Raw genomic sequence first — 21,036 nt, 5'->3', positions numbered from 1 at the left:
TTATTTCTATAGAAAATTTTTTCAAAATTTTATTTCTTAGAAAATTTTGTCAAAATTTTATTTCTATAGAAAATTTTATAAACATTTTTTTTCTATAGAAAATTTTGTCAAAATTTTTTTTTCTATACAAAATTTTGTCATAATTTTATTTCTATAGAAAATTTTATCAAAACTTTTTTTCTAGAGAAAGTTTTGTCAAAATTTTATTTCTATAGAAAATTTTGTCAAAATTTTATTTCTATAGGAAGTTTTGTTTTTTGTCAAAATGTTATTTCTATAGAAATTTTTGTCAAACTTTTATTTCTATAAAAAATTTTGTCAAAATTTTATTTCTATATAAGATTGTGTTAAAATTTTATTTCTACAGAAAATTGTGTCAAAAATTTATTTCTATAGAAAATTTTGTGAAAACTTTTTTTATAGAAAATTTTGCCAACATTTTATTTCTATAGGAAGTTTTGTCAAAATTTTATTTCTATACAAAATTTTGTAAAAATTTTATTTCCATAAAAAATTTTGTCAAAATTTTATTTCTATAGAAAATTTTCTCAAAATTTTATTTCTTAGAAAATTTTATTTCTATAGAAAATTTTGTCAAAATTTTATTTCTATAGAAAATTTTATCAACATTTTTTTTCTATAGAAAATTTTGTCAAAATTTTATTTCTATACAAAATTTTGTCAAAATTTTATTTCTATACAAAATTTTGTCAAAATTTTATTTCTATAGAAAATTTTGTCAAAACTTTATTTCTATAGAAAGTTTTGTCAGCATTTTATTTCTATAGAACATTTTGTCAAAATTTTATTTCTGTATAAGATTGTGTCAAAATTTTATTTCTATAGAAAATTGTGTCAAAATTTTATTTCTATAGAAAATTTTCTCAAAATTTTATTTCTTAGAAAATTTTATCAAAATTTTATTTCTTAGAAAATTTTGTCAAAATTTTATTTCTATAGAAAATTTTGGCAAAATTTTATTTCTATAGAAAATGTTATCAACATTTTTTTTCTATAGAAAATTTTGTCAAAATTTTATTTCTATACAAAATTTTGTCAAAATTTTATTTCTATAGAAAATTTTGTCAAAACTTTATTTCTATAGAAAGTTTTGTCAACATTTTATTTCTATAGAAAATTTTGTCCACTTTTTATCTATAGGAAGTTTTGTGAAAATTTTATTACTACAGAAAATTTTGTCAAAATTTTATTTCCATAAAAAATTTTGTCAAAATTGTATTTCCATAAAAAATTTTGTCAACATTTTATTTCCATAAAAAATTTTGTCAACATTTTATTTCTATAGAAAATTTTGTCAAAACTTTATTTCTATATAAGATTGTGTTAAAATTTTATTTCTATAGAAAATTGTGTCAAAATTTTATTTCTATAGAAAATTGTGTCAAAATTTTATTGCTACAGAAAATTGTGTCAAAATATTATTTTTATAGAAAATTTTGTCAAAATTTTATTTCTATAGAAAATTTTGTCAAAATTTTATTTCTATAGAACCTTTTGTCATAATTTTATTTTTATAGAAAATTTTGTCAAAATTTTTTCTATAGAAAATGTTGACAAAATTTTATTTCTATAGAAAATTTTATCAAAATTGTATTTCTATAGAAAATTTTGTCAAAATTTTATTTCTATAGAAAATTTTGTCAAAATGTTATTTCTATAAAAAATTTTGTCAAAACTTTTTTCCTATCGAAAATTTTGTCAACATTTTTTTTCTATAGGAAGTTTTGTGAAAATTTTATTACTACAGAAAATTTTGTAAAAATTTTATTTCCATAAAAAATGTTGTCAAAATTTTATTTCCATAAAAAATTTTGTCAAAATTGTATTTCCATAAAAAAATTTGTCAAAATTTTATTTCTATATAAGATTGTGTCAAAATTTTATTTCTATAGAAAATTTTGTCAAAATTTTATTTCTATATAAGATGGTGTCAAAATTTTATTTCTATAGAAAATTGTGTCAACATTTTATTTGTATAGAAAATTTTGTCAAAATTTTATTTCTATATAAGATTGTGTCAAAATTTTATTTCTATAGAAAATTGTGTCAAAATGTTATTTATATAGAGAATCTTGTCAAAATTTTATTTCTATAGAATATTTTGTCAAAATTTTATTTCTATAGAATATTTTGTCAAAATGTTATTTCTATAGAATATTTTGTCAAAATTTTATTTTTATAGAAAATTTTTTTTAAAATTTTATTTCTATAGAAAATTTTGGCAAGACTTTATTTCCAAAGAAATTTTTTGCAAAAATTTTATAAAAATTTTATTTCTATAGAAAATTTTCTCAGAATTTTATTTCTATAATAAATTTTGTCAAAATTTTCTTTCTATAGTAAACTTCGTCAAAATTTTTTTTATCGAAAATTTAGTCAACATTTTATTTCTATAGAAAATTTTCTCAAAATTTTATTTCTATAGAAAATTTTATTTATTTAGAATAAAAAATCACCAACAATTCTACCCATCTATCAAATATTAAGAATCTAGCCTATTTGGCAGAATTCTACCAACCATGAGTACACTCGATCTTCCCGAAAAGTTGTTATCGTAAAATCCTTTTCTATTTGATTCATACAAAATTCATACAACAATTTAAATTTTCCTTTGCCAAAGTCAAATCATAATGTGGAAAGTGGCAGTTTCGAAACGATCGTCCATCTAACTGTCTTGAAGTCTAAAGGGGTTTAACCGAATCAATTTTATAGTTTTCCTCCGTTCCTTAAGCTACTCTTGCGGTATACTCAACATATGGTTTTAAACTGAAACCAAAATAATAACAGTTTTTTTTCCAAATTTTGACAAAAGGTGACTTTCCAAGAATGTCGGTAAATCAGAAAGTCGATATTTTTCATATTTTAGAAAAATTCGAAAATTCATCTCTTTGATTCTTATTACAATCGCCAATTTAGGAATGAAGAATTGAGGAAATGCACCCTACCATCGCTATCGCGTTACTGTGAGATTTAAAGAAAATACCACTTTCCCAAAAAAATGTGCTAAATAATTTTTCAAGTACACACGTATCTCCATATTGAATATTATGTAACATTTCTAAACAAAAAAAACGTCTTCAACAATAACCTTCGCGATAATAATATATATGACAATGAAATAAGTGACACAATATCATATACTCTACATACCATTTCCAGTTGCAACATCTAATAATGGCCATCATTGACAACTGCTCTCAATTTAAAAAAAAGCACCTACCATAACCATGCTACAACTATACCACCATGATGTTCAATTGTCGTTATACAGAATGCAAGGTAAAGAACCAAAGAGCATAAAGGGCAAAATGTTGACCTATCACTACTATCACCATCGCACACACACACACATACTACCTATGTGTTTTACACCACTACCAACACTACCTTGTCACCACGAATCAAATACACTCTACTCTCTATAACACTTCAAACATTAACCTTCTCCTCAGAGCAATAATAACACCAACATATGACAATGTTGTCGATGGCAATCAGCAGCAACCAGCACACAAAAAAAAAAACATCGTGGCCCATAGCACCTAACCCGACAACAACAATCGAGTTAAGAGTCATTCTTTAATGGCAGTTTATGCCATGCCTTACACAAGAGTACGCGAATAGAAGAGTTATGAGTATAAGCGTGCGTGTGTCAAAGAGTATTTCTATGGGTGTTGATGTGATTGTCAACCGTTTTTACTTTGAATGAGGTCAATGTGAAAATAGAGTGACTTACTAGCGTATTGCCATAATATTCATACGATCCCATGGGCATAAGATTTATACGAGGTTCGATAAAAGTTTATGAATTGCTACAATCGTTTACTCAATAATGAAATATGTTAAGTGTTTATAGAGATTCGTCTCTTGAGACTAAGGACAGAAAAAAAATCAGTCGTTCTTTTAATGATAAACTATTTTTTCTTACTTTATCTAAATTTCTTTAAACGCCCATTTTTTTGGAAAAATCCAAATGAGAAGTGTACCTCTTGTACATGTAAGGAATATACAAATATATTAGCTTATAATTACTCTATTTCAATGGTGTTATGGAACATCTTCATTTAAGTATTTTGGGATTGATTCCGAGGTAAGCCATTAAAAACTGGGTAACCACTAGTGATTCGCCAGTATTATCACTAATCAAAACCTGACTACTTGCAGCATTACCGGGGGTTAGAGCTCGACCAAAGAATCGGCTTTCGCTTTCGGGTAAAACCTAATATTTTTGGTTCAAAGACGTAAGACTTTAAAAGAGGGATACAAATGTCAAATTTTCGTAACCATATGTGTTGATGGAAAATATTTGAAGCACATATTATAAAATTCTTTTAAAGGGTGATACGATCAAAATTTGGTCAATATAAACTTGACGTATTTCTTTCAATTTTGCATTTAAAAAACCTGAACACCCCTCATTTTGAAGGTGTGTGAGTGTGGAATGTTGTTCCTATTTTGATTTTGGAATTCACTCTTCAGTTGTCAAAATGCCGTCCAAGCAAGAAGAGCAGCGTATCAAAATTTTGCTCGCGCATCGCGAAAATCCAAACTACTCGCACGCAAATCTGGCAAAATCGCCAAAAGTTGCCAAATCAACCGTTACAAATGTAATTAAAGTGTTTGGGGAACGTTTGTCGACAGCCAGGAAGTCTGGATCGGGGGGAAATCGAAAACCGGAAGCCGCTGAGACGACAAAGAGAGTTGCCGGTAGTTTCGAGCGAAACCCTAACCTCTCTCTCCGAGATGCCGTCAATAAGCTGGGTGTATCGTCTACAACCGTGCATCGAGCCAAAAAACGAGCCGGACTATCGACTTACAAGAAGGTAGTGACTCCAAATCGCGATGATAAACAAAATACGACGGCCAAAGCGCGATCCCGGAGGCTGTACACGACGATGCTGACGAAGTTTGACTGCGTGGTAATGGACGACGAAACCTACGTCAATGCCGACTACAAGCAGCTTCCGGGACAGGAGTTTTATACGGCAAAAGGAAGGGGAAAGGTAGCAGATATTTTCAAGCATATAAAACTGTCAAAGTTCGCAAAGAAATATCTATCTGAAATATATATCTGGTTTGGCTAGCCATCTGTACCTGTGGCTTGAAAAGCAGCATTTTCATATCTGCCGAGACTGTCAACCAAGAAATTTACGTGAAAGAGTGTTTGAATAAACGTCTGCAGCCTTTCCTGAAGAAACACGGTTGTTCCGTACTGTTTTGGCCGGATTTGGCATCTTGCCATTACGGTAAAAAGGCCATGGAGTGGTACGCCGCCAACAACGTGCAGGTGGTTCCCAAGGAAAAGAACCCTCCCAACACGCCAGAGCTCCGCCCAATTGAGAAATACTGGGCTATTGTCAACCTAAAGAAGACCAAAAAAATGCTAAGGACGAGCAGCAGTTCAAGGCAAACTGGCTTTCTGCGGCGAAGAAGGTGGAAAATCTGATGGCAGGTGCCAAGCGTGAGGCCCGGCAATTCGGATTTGGAAAAGCGAAAGCCTAACTGAATATTTTTCCTGAATTTTATACTAATTGAACTTGAAAATGAAATTTAATTTGATTTTTTAAATAAACGATTTCACCGATTTACACGCGTTTTCCCTTGACCAAATTTTGACCGTATCACCCTTTAATAGAAATTTCATTATTTTAAGCAAATTTGTCCTAAATATTGTGTAAATTTCGTGTCCAAAAATTTAAATTACAAACTCTTTCATATTAGATCAATAATTTTCAGTGCAAAATTTTTTGTACAAATTTTCAAGTAACCCTCGTCGCAAAATCCTAGATTGCTCAGAGCTCAGTATGAAATATTCCACTAACGAATGTTTATAAAATTCCCTTTAGCCATAGTTGATTTTTTAAACTTCTCAAATCAAAAGCTGAAAATAGTTTTTGTTTTTCTCGAGTAGACTAAAATGAAATGTTTGTTGCCTGTACACGTTCCAAGTTTGCAATATACAGTACCATGGAAAGTTTGCAATATACAGTACCATGGAGGTAACTCAAAAACCAAATGTGTAGTACCCACAATGAAAGAGAGGGCACGAGTTATGGTTGATGTCGACAATTAACCATGCATGCAATGAATCGCTGCAAGCCACAATAATGGTCAACACACGCAACGCACACACACACTCGAGGATATATATGTACAACATTCTTTGGTGATGATAACTACACGCGTGCCACAACCAGATACTGAATATACGAACTATGTCTTTTGAAGCAGATATTCGTATATGCTATGCCATTCATTATAAATTGCGACCATATCCACCAAATGCGGACTAGTAGTTAGGGCATGATGGCTGTTTTACCCACATCTACACCTAGACCATATACACCAAAAATACACAGTGTTAAACAAAGTTTGTTTTTTTTTTCTTTACCGCATGTGTATAACAGTAGACTTACTTGTACTCCTTTTATTTACATGCAACGCTTTCATACACCCACCAATAGTCTGCAGTGAACTTTTGTGACATACAATTCAAATGTATTCACCATAGAATACATCGTTAGTTTAGCTCACTACATAAACAAATCCCTTACGTGGTGTCCTCTATTACTGTTATAAGTCCATGTTCGTTTTTATTCAACTAACTAACGTTTATTTTAGACTAGCATGAGTCGATATCCCTAGAGCTTGGGTTATATGATAATTATAGTACATGGTCAATAAAGCAATGTGACCAAGCCACAGGTGTAGAAATTGAAGTTGTTCCACAAACACTCCTTTGTAAGCGCAACACGAGATCCTCTATATATTGTTTCCACTTCCTATGAAGATCATTTGGACAAGTCTAAAAACTTGGCTCTGTTAAGAGAAAAATAAAAGTTTGGACGGTTAAAGGTCTTTAGAGATTCTGCTAGAAAATACTTGTTTTCATAAACAAATAACTTGAAGTAGAAAAGAAAAAGAGGAGGCTAGGATTGTGTTTTTGACTGGATAGCTAAAAAAAGAAAATATTGTTGAACGAAGAAGAAGTGAAAAACAAGGAATTTAATTTAGAAAATATTTCCCGGAGACTTCTATGACGGCGGGTTCGTTACAGGTCGCAAAAAGAATAGCGACCACGGTTGGTAGAGTTTTACCACAAATGGTAGATTTTTTTAGATTGGTAGAATTATTGATGTTTTAGTAGATTTTGCCAAAATTCCTCTCCATCTAAGAGCTACTTCACAAATTTTCTGCACAAAATAAAATGTTGACAACATTTTCTTTAACAATAACATTTTGACAAAATATTCTATAAAAATAAAATTTTAACAAAATATTCTATAAAAATAAAATTTTGACAAAATATTCTATAAAAATAAAATTTTGACAAATTTTTTTATAGAATAAAATTTTGAGAAAATTTTCTATAGAAATAACATTTTGAGAAAGGAGCCACCATGGTGCAATGGTTAGCATGCCCGCCTTGCATACACAAGGTCGCGGGTTCGATTCCTGCTTCGACCGAACACCAAATAGTTTTCCAGCGGTGGATTATCCCACCTCAGTAATGCTGGTGACATTTCTGAGGGTTTCAAAGCTTCTGTAAGTGGTTTCACTGCAATGTGTAACGCCGTTCGGACTCGGCTATAAAAAGGAGGTCCCTTCATTGAGCTTAACATGGAATCGGGCAGCACTCAGTGATAAGAGAGAAGTTCACCAATGTGGTATCACAATGAACTGAATAGTCTAAGTGAGCCTGATATATCGGGCGCCACCACCCCTAAATGGACCTAACATTTTGAGAATATTTTCTATAGAAATAAAATTTTAACAAAACTTTCTATAGAATAAAATTATAATAAAATTTTCTATAGGATAAAATGTTGACAAATTTTTCTAGAGAATAAAATTTTGAGAAATTTTTCTATAGAATAAAATTTTGAGAAAATTTTCTATAGAAATAAAATTTTGACAAATTTTTCTATAGAAATAAAATTTTGACAAAATTTTCTATAAAAATTAAATTTTGAGAAAATTTTTTATAAAAATTAAATTTTGAGAAAATTTTTTATAGAAACAACATTTTGACAAAATTTTCTATAGAACTAAAATTTTGACAAATTTTTCTATAGAAATAGAATTTTGACAAATTTTTCTATAGAATAAAATTTTGAGAAAATTTTCTATAGAATAACATTTTGACAAAATTTTCTATAGAAATAAAATTTTGACAAATTTTTCTATAGAAAAAAAATTTTGACAAAATTTTCTATAAAAATTAAATTTTGAGAAAATTTTCTATAGAAATAAAATTTTGAAAAAAATTTTTTTTTACAAATAAAATTTAAAAAAAAAAATCTTTAGAAAATATTTTATAGAAATATAAATATTTTCTTTTTGTTTGGTAGGTTTTTGGTAAAATTTTTTTCTAAATTTTGGTAGATTATTTTTAGCTCGAATGGCAACCGTGATAGCAACGCAGCAAAAAAGAGCTTCCAAAACAGTACTTTGGATCGCCAACTTCTGATCCGGAAGTAGTGCAAACTTGGATCATCTCCAATGAATTTTATATAGACTTGTCGTAGGGCGGTAGTAATTCGTTTTCGGTTCCTTGGTATTGCTCTAGAAATTGTGCCTTGGAAATTCATTTTAATGAAGAAATTTTAAAATTTAAAAAAATATTGCCACATTTATTTTCCTATTATCTAATTTTTACAATTTGAAAAACTTTTTCGCTCCCACCAGGGGTTGAACCTGGGTCTGTTGACACTAGAGGTCTGCATCGAATAAGTTCTCACTACATGTATGCAATTCGCTGTCGAATATAGTACATACACTGTCTTTCTCTCAGAGCGCAAGTAGTGAAGTGAAGAGAACACTTGTTTGTCAAATACCACCAAGTACTTATCCGAAACAATATGTGTTCCGAAAAAAAGGAACAATAAAAATGTAAGTACTTGAGAAAAAGTACAACATGGATTATCTTCACTTCACGTGGTACTACAAGTATTTCTCAGTTATGTGCGAAGCAAAACTTTCCATTATTATTAATCATAGATATGTATATATGTCATATATTTCATATATTTATGTATGTCACACACTTACCTTAACGTTTGCCGTTCTTTATATCAATCCGAAAACATATATTATGGAGAATAACTGTTTTCTTGTATTTCTGAAACTGCACGTGGTACATGGAGTACTCTATGAAGTTTTGTTCTCGCAACATACTCGACGTGATCACTCTGAGTACACTTCAGTAACAGAGAAAGAGGAATATGTGTTTGTTGGTAGTGAATACATCAGAGTAGCAACAAGAAGTTACTCGTGGCTTTTGGTGTTCATTAAAATGTGTACCAATTGTTTTGCGACTCTCTCAAATAGATGTACTCATTTAGCAAGTACACGTGTACTCTGCATTTACAAATGGAATTGTGCAGACCTCTAGTTGACACCATAACAGAAGGCCATAGCACACTGCCTTGGAAATTTTAATGAAGAAATTTTACAATTTAAAAAAATTGCCACATTTATTTTCCTATTATCTAATTTTTACAATTTGAAAAACTTTTTCGCTCCCACCAGGGGTTGAACCTGGGTCTGTTGAAACCATAACAGAAGGCCATAGCACACTCAGCCACAAACGCCATTCAACATGTGGCGCTACACAAGGCATCACATTCTAACTACTTCTCGAGATGCTCTTTATTAGTCTGAATGAAAAGAAAATAACACAGGTTCATATCCCACCAGCGGCAAATTTTTTTATCATTTTTTTTTGTTTTCAAAAGATTGTTATATTTTTGTAGAAACATATTTTATTCAAAAAAAAATTATAATATTATAATAATTTTCAAAATCTTCTCAAAAGAACTTCCACGAATGTGAAAAAGTCAATAGGCACAGGTTCAAATCTCCGCGGGGGTGAAGTTTTTTTTTCGTTGATTTTCTATTCTTTTTGGCGTCATTTAATTGTCCAAAATTTAAATTTTCACTTTAAACCACCACCAAATAGCGTATTTTCTAAGACTAGTCAAAAAGAACTTCATTGCAAGTGGAAAAATTTGATGGAGAATGCCGGGATATTCTTAAAAAGAAATGTTTTTGGAACAAATTCGAAGTGGTTTTTGCTTGGAAATCAATAAAAAAATAAAATTTTAAATTTTACCCCTGCGGTAATAGAAACCTGTGCCGTGTGGCTTATTCACTTCCAAGGAATTTTTCAATCAATTTCTTGTATGTAAATGGAAAAATTATATATGTAGAAAAAAACAAAAAAAAAAAAACTACGTATACCATAAAAAATTAATCTTAAAAAAATATATACAAAATGCCCCGATTGTGAGATATGACACTACGTCCATTACTTTTTATTCATAATAAGGAAATCTCAGGAAATAGGATGTTAAGAGTACGTTCCTATTACAAACGACTTGATGCACCGTGATAAATGGCGTTTATGGTTAAGTATGATAACGCATTCTTTTATGCTTCCAACGTATCCAGGTCCAACTCACGGAGCGAAAAGAGCTTTTTAAACTTTAAAAATTATAAATCTGAAAATAGGTTCATAAAAAATATCATGAAAATTAAAAATAAAAAGGAGCGAAATTGTTTTTATTTTATTTATTTTTTTTTTTTTAATTTTCCCATTCTATTAAATTTATAAAAAATCACGAATTTGTGTGTGCTTCTTAAAGGACATATACAGACACCACATACCCAAGTCCACAACGGAGGGAAAGTATTGCTTGACAAGTAATTTTTTGGATCAGACGGTTGTGCTAAATGCATTTGGACATACAAAGTCTCAATTTGGCACAGCACCAAAATGGATTTTTGTTAGATATTGAGTTTCTAAGTTGTCTAAATTCGAGAAAATTTGCTCTTTTAATTTTGTTGTTTCACAGAAAAGAGAAAAAAAAATCATAAATGCTTTCTCTACGAATTATCACCTTTATTTCTATTTTTAATTCAACTTAAATATAGTCTATATTTAAAAATCTGAGATCAAAATATTACAATATAATTTCTAAACCAAATTCACAATTTCTCAATTAATCATGCGTGTATTAATCAATTTGGCACAGCACAAAAATGGATTTTTGTTAGATATTGAGTTTCTAACTAGTCTCAATTCCATGAAATTTACTCTGTTTTTCTCTTTTTTTAATTTTGAATTAATAAAATTTTTAAAATTTGTTGTTTCACAGAAAAGAGACAAATCATAAATGCATTCTCTAGAAATTGTCAGCTTTATTTCTGTTTTTAATTCAATTTAAATATAGTCTATATTTAAAAATCTGAAATCAAAATATTACAATACAATTTCTAAACCAAATTCACAATTTCTCAATTAATACACGTACCTTTCATAAATCGACCCCCTCCTTTATATCATTATTTCATCATTTCGTTTATTTCAATGTTTACCCCTACTCAACATCTGGAGCTGTAGCTACCCTAAAAACAATGTTGGTTTTATTATAAACCTCTAAGGACTTTGTGCATTGTTTCGTATTTTTCATGTGACCGAATTCACTATGACCTCGATATAAAATTTGGACATTATTAATAAATGAATTAATAAACAAGCACATAAAAATTTCAATATACAATCGTGAAAACGAATTTTCATGGTTTAGTTAAGAATATTAAATTTAGAAAAATTCCCATAGGTCCATGAACATTTTATTTGCACTAACCTTCAGCCAGCTTTTCATACTCAAGTTAAAACTAAATTCCTGGAAAAAAATCTTTAGCATTCACTTTTTGCCGCATTGAATCTCTAACAGACACAATTGTTGGGTAAAGCGCGCACAAAAAAAAAGGAAAAAAGAACATCGCCGACATAAACAAAAACCGGAAACGTAAAGGAAACTCAAAACATTTGAAACGGAAAAATGCAAGTTGTATGCCATTAAGTATGCTTAAAGCAATTAGGACACTTGCACTGCAAAAGTGTTAGACTCTTGAAAAATACCGCACTAATGCATTTCAATGGGTCTAAGATAATGGGGTACAGACTTACCAGCGAAACTCACACACATATACAGAAATGAAATTAACTCACAATCCCCCAAGTGTGAGAGTGGTGTAATACAATAACTACTCATTTAGGTTTTCATTTACTCTCTCGTTCTCTTTATCTCTCACATACTTTTTAACTCACATTTATACTGTCCGAAAAAGGCTTCAGGGACATAAAAGTTAAAAATTTATTTCACTTAAAATTGTTGGCAGTACCACTCAACGATGCCAAGAAAGAAATGTAAACAAACACCCCATAAAAAAAAAAAAAAAAAAAAAAACATTAGAGAACATAACACCCGACATTGTATACCATTATACTATGGAACTCCAAAAACACATTCTGCTAGACTACATCAAAAAGCATCAACAATAATGGAAAGACTCCTGAGTTTTAGTTTGCACAACATGAAAAATACCAAATACCATGGAGAATTACTTTCAAAGATGAGCCATGAGTTTAATAAATGAATTTTTGGTAGAAATGGTAGAAGTAGAAATGGAATAAGAATATCTTGCTTCAAATTACATTGCATAGCAAATATATGGTAGTATTCCAAAGAAAAAACCTTTTCATTCAAGTACCCTTTGGTAACCCACCAACAGGGTTGTGCCTTACATCAGAAGAAAAAACGATGGAGATTTGCAATTATACGTAAAGACTTTTACTTGAAGAAAATATGCCGGCCTAGACACATTCGTGATAAAGGAGATACATTAGGATTGAAATGTGATATTAATTTGGAGTTCATTAATAAAAGTTGCTTTATATTAACTTGCAGTGTAAATTACAATTTTGGTCTCTTTTGGGCCTCAAATAAATTGGGGGTTAGAAGACCAATTTGTATTTGGTTTTGTTACCTCTACTTCTACTGGTGGCCAAAAAATTCTCACAAAATTTAGCCAGTCAATATATCGACAATCGACACTTAGTTTCAGTCCTTATCATTTATTTAAGAGTTTCGATTTCGCAGTATGAGCACCCGATATTACAGATCCTAACGGCTTTATAAAAAGTCAAAACGAATAGTGGAATAATATAAAACTGGCTAAAAACAGCCGATTCCGAACGGCGTTTAACATCACGATAAAACAAGAGAAAATGCAACGAGATCACGGTTGCGACTCGAGCCAAAAATAATCTACCAAAATTTTTAGAAAATTTTACCAAAAAGCTACCAAACAAAAAAGTTTATTTTGCAAAATTTTGGTACTATAGGAAATTTCATTTCTAACGAAAATATTTGTGAAAACTTTGTCAAAATTTTATTTCTAAAGAAAATTTTATTTCTATAGAAAATTTTGTCAAAATTTTATTTCTATAGAGAATTTTGTCAAAATTTTACTTCTAAAGAAATTTTTGTCAAGATTTTATTTCTATAGAAATTTTTGCCAAAATGTTATTTCTATACAAAATTTTGTCAACATTTTATTTCAATACAAAATTTTGTCAAAATTTTATTTCTATAGAAAATTTTATCACAATCTTATTTCTATAGAAAATTTTGTCAAAATTTTATTTCTATAGAATTTTTTGTCAAAATTTTATTTCTAAAAAATGTTTGTCAAAATTTTATTTCTAAAAAATGTTTGTCAAATTTTTATTTCTATACAAAATTTCGTCAAAATTTAATTTCTATAGAAAATTTTGTCAATATTTTATTTCAATAGAAATTTTTGTCAAAATTTTATTTCTACAGAAAATGTTGTCAACATTTTATTTCTATAAAGAATTTTGTCAAAATTTTATTTCTATAGAAACTTTTGTCAAAATTTGTATTCTATAGAAATTTTTGTCAAAATGTTATTTCTTTAGAAAATTTTGTCAAAAGTTTATTTGTACAGAAAATTTTGTCAAAAGTTTATTTGTACAGAAAATTTTGTCAAAATTGTATTTGTATAGAAAATTTTGTCATAGAATTTTGTATAGAAAATTTTGTCAAAATTTTATTTGTATAGAAAATTTTGTCAAAATTTTAGTTGTATAGAAAATTTTGTCAAAATTTTATTTCAATAGAAAATTTTGTCAAAATTTTATTTCAATAGAAAATTTTGTCAAAATTTTATTACTATAGAGAATTTTGTCAGCATTTTTTTTTCATAGCTTAAATCTATAGAAATGGCTTAAATCTATAGAAATTTTCGTCACAATTTTATTTCTGTACAAAATTTTGTCAAAATTTTATTTCTACAGCAAATTTCGTCACAATATTATTTGTATAGAAAATTTTGGCAAAATTTTATTTCAATAGAAAATTTTGTCAAAATTGTATTTCTATAGAAAATTATTGGGGTTCATAAAGAAAATATTCCTAAAAATTTTTTTTTCAACATTTTATTTGTATAGAAAATTTTATCAAAATTTTATTTCAATAGAAAATTTTGTCAAAATTTTATTTCTATAAAATTCGTTTTGTTTGTTATTGTTGGCTTCTCTTCAATCGTTATTGTTATTTTTTTTTTTTTTTTTGATCTCAGCTTAAAGCCATGCATTGTATACATACATACAAATCGATGATTTGAGTTTGGCAAAGGAAAAGAGATATGCTGGCAAATTTGTTTAGGCAGTAGCCGACTATCAAACCCTTTTTCGGGAGGTTCAAGTGTAGTTCACGTTGGGTTGAGTGAATTACCCGAATTTATTCTGATAATTGGTTGATAGTTTTGCTGCAAGTAGAGGATGCTGATGAGGAATGTGGTAATTCCGAAACAGCTGTACATCCAACCATCTTGCAGTCTATAGGGCTTTGCCCAAATAAATTTGACAAGCATACTTTTCCTCTGTTGGTTAAGCTACACTTGTAGTTTAGTCAATGCATGGCTTTAAGCTGAGATCAAAAAAAAAAAAACAACAATAATTTCTATAAAATGTTTTTTCAAAATTTTATTTGTATAACAAATTTTGTCAAAATGTTATTTGTATAGAAAATTTTATCAAAATTTTATTTCTATAGAAAATTTTGTTAAAATTTTATTTGTATAGAAAATTTTACAAAAATTTTATTTGTATAGAAAATTTATAAAAATTGTATTTCTATAGAAAATTTATAAAAATTTTACAAAAATTTTATTTGTATAGAACATTTTGTCAAAATTTTATTTCTGTGAGAAATTTTGTTAAAATTTTATTTCTACAGAAAACTTTGTCAAAATTTTATTTGTATAGAAAATTTTGTCAAAATTTTGTTTCAATAGAAAATTTTATCAAAATTTTATTTCTAAAAACTTTTTGTCAAAATTTTATTTCTATACAAAAGTTCGTCAAAATTTTATTTCTATAGAAAACTTTGTCAATATTCTATTTCAATAGAAAATTTTGTCAAAATTTTATTTCTATAGAAAATTTTGTCAAAATTTTATTTCTATAGAAATTTTTTGTCAAAATTTTATTTCTATAGAAATTTTTGTCAAAATTTTATTTCTGTACAAAATTTTGTCAAAATTTTATTTCTATACAAAATTGTGTCAACATTTTATATCTATACAAAATTTTGTCAAAATTTTATTTCTATAGAAATTTTTATCAAAATTTTATTTCTATAGAAATGTTTGTCAAAATTTTATTTCTATAGAAAATTTTGTCAAAATTTTATTTCATTCGTTTTGTTTTGTTATTGTTGTTCTTTAAGCATTGTTGTTGTTTTTTTATTTCAGCTTAAAACCATACATTGACTAAACTACAAGTGTTGCTTAACCAACAGAGGAAAAGAATGTTTGTCAAATTTATTTGGGCAAAGCCCTATAGACTGCAAGATGATTGGATGGACGCACGTTTCGGAATTACCACATTCCTCATCAGCATCTTCTACTTGCAGCAAAACTATCAACCAATGATCAGAATAAATTCAGGCAGTTCATTAAAGCCAACAATGAACCACACTTGAACCTTCCGAAAAAAGGTTTTGTATGATAGCCGGCTTATGCCGAAATAAATTCGAAACAAACATATTTATTTCGGTATAAGCCGGCTATCATACAAAACCTTTTTTCGGAAGGTTCAATTGTGGTTGATTGTTGGGTTTAATGAACTGTCTGAATTTATTCTGATAATTGGTTGATAGTTTTGCTGCAAGTAGAGGTTGCTGATGAGGAATGTGGTAATTCCAAAACGTGCGTCCATCCAACTATCTTGCAGTCTATAGGGCTTTGCCCAAATAAATTTGACAAACATTCTTTTCCTCTGTTGGTTAAGCTACACTTGTAGTTTAGTCAATGTATGGTTTTAAGCTGAAATAAAAAAAAACAGCATCAACTTTTATTTCTATAGAAAATGTTGTCAAAATTTTATTCTATAGAATTTTTTACAATTTTATTTGCAAAGAAAATTTTGTCAAAATTGTATTTCTATAGAAAATTTTGTCAAAATTTTATTTCTATAAAAAATTATTGAGGTTCATTAAGAAATTATTCCTACAAACACCTTTGTCAAAATTTTATTTGTATAAAAAATGTTGTCAACATTTTATTTGTATAGAAAATTGTGTTAAAATTGTATTATTATAGAATTGTTTTTCAAAATGTTATGTGTATAGAAAATGTTATCAAAATTTTATTTATTATATAATATTGTTAAAATTTTATATGTATAGAAAATTTTGTCAAAATGTAATTTCAATAGAAAATTTTATTTCTATAGAAATGTTTTTCAAAATGTTATGTGTATAGAAAATTTTAATTATTATATAATGTTGTTAAAATTTTATATGTATAGAAAATGTTGTTAAAATGTAATTTCAATAGAAAAATTTGTCAAAATTTTATTTGTATAGAAAATTTTATCAAAATTTTATTTCTATAGAAAATTTTGTAAAAAATTTATTTGTAAAGAAAATTTTGTCGAAATTTTATTTGTATAGAAAATTTTGTCAAAACTTTATCTCTATAGAAAATTTTGTTTAGATTTTATTTGTATAAAAAATTTTGTTAAAATTTTATTTGTACAGAAAATTTTATCAAAATTTTATTTGTATAGAAAATTTTGTAAATACTTTATTTCTATAGAAAATTTTGTCAAAATTTTAGTGGCACAAAACTATCCACTCTTGAAAACAGTGGCAAACCGGTAACATTGGTATCTTGTAAATCTCACTACATAAGGGACGGTTTATCAAGCGAAACTAGTTTCTAAAATTGGAAATTAGGTAAAAAAATTGGCTTAGGCATATGTCAGTTGACATGACATATAAAATAACCAGTAAGGAAAGTCTAAAGTCGGGCGGGGCCGACTATATTATACCGTGCACCACTTTGTTGATCTAAATTTTCGATACCATATCACATCCGTCAAATGTGTTTGGGGCTATATAAAGGTTTGTCCCAAATACATACATTTAAATATCACTCGATCTGGAAGAATTTGATAGACTTCTACAAAATCTATAGACTCAAAAGTTAAGTCGGCTAATGCACTAGGTGGGAACACAATGTTAGTAAAAAAATATGGAAACATTTAAATCTGAAGCAATTTTAAGGAAACTTTGCAAAAGTTTATTTATGATTTATCGCTCGATATATATGTATTAGAAGTTTAGGAAAATTAGAGTCATTTTTACAACTTTGCGACTAAGCAGTGGCGATTTTACAAGGAAATTGTTGGTATTTTGACCATTTTTGTCGAAATCAGAAAAACATATATATGGGAGCTATATCTAAATCTGAACCGATTTCAACCAAATTTGGCACGCATAGCAACAATGCTAATTCTACTCTCTGTGCAAAATTTCAACTAAATCGGAGTTAAAAATTGGCCTCTGTGGTCATATGAGTGTAAATCGGGCGAAGGCTATATATGGGAGATATATCTAAATCTGAACCGATTTCAACCAAATTTGGCACGCAAAGCTACAATGCTAATTCTACTCCCTGTGCAAAATTTCAACTAAATCGGAGCAAAAAATTGGCCTCTGTGGTCTTATGAGTGTAAATCGGGCGAAAGCTATATATGGGAGATATATCCAAATCTGAACCGATTTCAACCAAATTTGGCACGCATAGTTTCAATGCTAATTCTACTCCCTGTGCAAAATTTCAACTATATCGGAGTTAAAATTGGCCTCTGTGGTCATATGAGTGTAAATCGGGCGAAAGCTATATATGGGAGATATATCCAAATCTGAACCGATGTCAACCAAATTTGGCACGCATAGTTACAATGCTAATTCTACTCCCTGTGCAAAATTTCAACCAAATCGGAGTTAAAAATTGGCCTCTTTGGGCAAATGGGTGTAAATCGGGCGAAAGCTATATATGAGAGCTATATCTAAATCTGAACCGATTTGGCTGGTATTTTGCAAGTTTTTCGAGACCCATAAAATATTCGGATGTACGGAATTTGAGGAAGATCGGTTGATATACACGCCAATTATGACCAGATCGGCGAAAAATATATATGGCAGCTATATCTAAATCTGAACCAAAATCAATAGGGATCGTCTTTGAGCCGAAACAGGACCCTATACCGAATTTTAGGACAATCGGACTACAACTTCGAGCTGTACTTTGCACACAAAAATACATCAACAGACAGACAGACGGACATCGCTAAATCGACTCAGAATTTAATTCTAAGCCGATCCGTATACTAAAAGGTTGGTCTATGATTACTCCTTCTTGGCGTTACATACAAATGCACAAACTTATTATACCATGTACCACAGTAGTGGTGAAAGGTATAAAAATTATATTAAAAGTTTTCAAAATAGATTCCAAAGAATTTAATATGTGACAAAGATGGTAATCCCCCATGTTCCGATATTCGGAATTGGCAATGGCATAAATGGAGATTCTCTTGGACTCCAATACAATTTTAATTTGAAATTCTCATTAAAGAAAACTATAGTATCAAGATTTCAGTTTACAAGTTTCAAGGTTAATAAATTATTGGCAAAGGGAAATTTTGCGATTCTGAATTTCGGAGTATGGGGGAATATGTTTCTTTTATTAGTGACTTAATTATAGTTAATAAAAAAAATATTTCAAAGAAATCTGCTGTGGGGGCATCTTTCTTCAATATTTCCTACATTAACTATTTCAATAGTTGATTTTTCCCCCTTTAAACTCCCTTAAATGAAAATTCCAAAACATTTATCATATTATTATTAAATTTCTTCGACGTTTTGCTTTTCTCCCCCTTCGAATTCTTCAGCATAATAGGAAGTGAAAGTTTTTCTTTATTGCCATAAAACTCATACATACTATCCCATAATGAAAACAAAAACGATGAAATACTGCAATGGTGCAAACTATAAATGGGTTGAGTTGGTCAACATATAAATGAAAGGGATACGATAAAAAGAAGACAGGAAAATGCTATGAAAAAGGCAATGACTTTTAATTGCTTTTGGTTAGCCAACCATGTAATGAGAGCGCAATAAGTGTGAAATGCAATTAATGGATGCTCTGTCTTAAAAAAAAAAGAAAAAACAAGAAACAAACTAGAAATTGTGGTGAAGGCACAAAATACAAATTGCAATAACCTGAGCAAATTAGAAGAATTAAAACGAGTAATGAAGCTATGTTCACTATAAACCAGTAAGGTGGGGGTATTTAACCCTGGAAAGTCATCCTTATTTTTTGTACACAAACGTCATCCTTCGTCATTTTGACTACAGCTTATTTCAAGACGCTATAATTTACATCGTAAGCAAAAATGAGAACCAAAATTGAGTTTATTTTCTTATTCAATTTGTTTTTAATTAGTATAAAACAAAAATTCATAAAATGGTTGAATTATTATAACTTAAATTTATCATTTCCCAATCGACTAAAATGCATTTTAAATCGAAAATGAAATTACGCGTCGTCATTTTGACGAAGGATCACTGTCCAGGGTTAATATTGGATATGTTGTTGGGAGTTGGAATGAGAGAGAATAAATTTGTACTAGGGTGCGTATGTTTAATATTGCAATTAAGTATACGCACCACGGTACCCAATGCATAAATAACAAATTTCGTTTAAATATTTTTAGCATAAAAAATATTTATATCATCACTTCATATTTATTTATTAAACTAAGTTATGAAAATTATTTTTATAGACTGCAAGCGTGTTTGTTAACAGTTGAAACCAAATTGAATTTTTATTCAAAAAATTAAGAAAAATACGAAAACCAAATTGTATCCCTGACGAAATTTTCTAGATAGGTTATTTTCTTATTTTTTTTTTAATATAAAATGTCTGATTAAAATCTCATAAATTTCAAATGTGGAATATTTCAATATATTAATTCTTCAATTCTGTATTCTTTTTTTCCTTTCAGTCGCGTCGACAATCAGTCAGCTTTACCGCCATGCCACCTGGCGTTTTAGCCAATGACAGTCGTAACAATTCCACCGATGACATACAAATTGCTTTAGCACCTCACATACAAGCCTATTTAAGTCAAACAGGTCGTAGACATTCCTGCTGCAGCGTCATGTTACCCGTGGCTTTTGAACGAGCTGCCTCCAACTCATGGCTGGATCCAAAATTTGATTCAGCTGTACTGGAGGGTCAGTATCAGACAAGTGTTTTTTGTCATATACGAATGAGATATAGGTAAGTAAAGGAAAATAAAAGCAATTAAAAATTATATTTTAGTTATTTGCTATTAACAGGGAAATTTTTAAAGTATATAAAGAAAGTATAAAAAGTGAAAAAAAATAAACCTCTACTAATAATGATTAATAATGAAATGAAAAAATAATTAAAAATTTTCCAAAAGAGTTATTATGGTCATACATTGGAATATCTATTATCGGGAAATTGCTGTTCCAGGACCAAACCACCAATATATAAACGGGCAAATATGCACACTGAAATTGAAGGAATAATAATATGATAGAGCATATTTGTTTTTTCATAACACCACCAGTTTTGCATATTTTATAATACACAATATAGAGCCAGGTTTTAAAATATTAACTCAACACGAATTTTAAAAATACTATTGATTTCAGCATACAAAACGCTATTGGCATTTTCATAATAATTTCGATTTATCTTTTGCCTCAAAAATATGTAATATTTTTCTCCCCACATGTTTGGCTTAAAATTCCC

General features: G+C 28.9%; 1 protein-coding gene across 2 annotated transcripts in view; it reads left to right on the top strand.

Moving 5' to 3' along the window:
• Ac13E (Adenylyl cyclase 13E) overlaps positions 1 to 21,036 on the top strand; it is a 242,762-nt gene that overhangs the window by 178,334 nt on the left and 43,392 nt on the right. For both annotated transcript variants that reach the window (XM_075300408.1, XM_075300409.1), the window contains exon 2: positions 20,258 to 20,535. In XM_075300408.1, the coding sequence (XP_075156523.1) occupies positions 20,258 to 20,535 (278 nt within the window). The remainder of the gene's footprint in view (positions 1 to 20,257; positions 20,536 to 21,036) is intronic.

Source organism: Haematobia irritans, chromosome 3 (assembly GCF_050003625.1).
Source record: "Haematobia irritans isolate KBUSLIRL chromosome 3, ASM5000362v1, whole genome shotgun sequence".
NCBI classification, from domain to species: domain Eukaryota; kingdom Metazoa; phylum Arthropoda; class Insecta; order Diptera; family Muscidae; genus Haematobia; species Haematobia irritans.
This window is presented reverse-complemented; position numbering and strand designations above follow the sequence as displayed.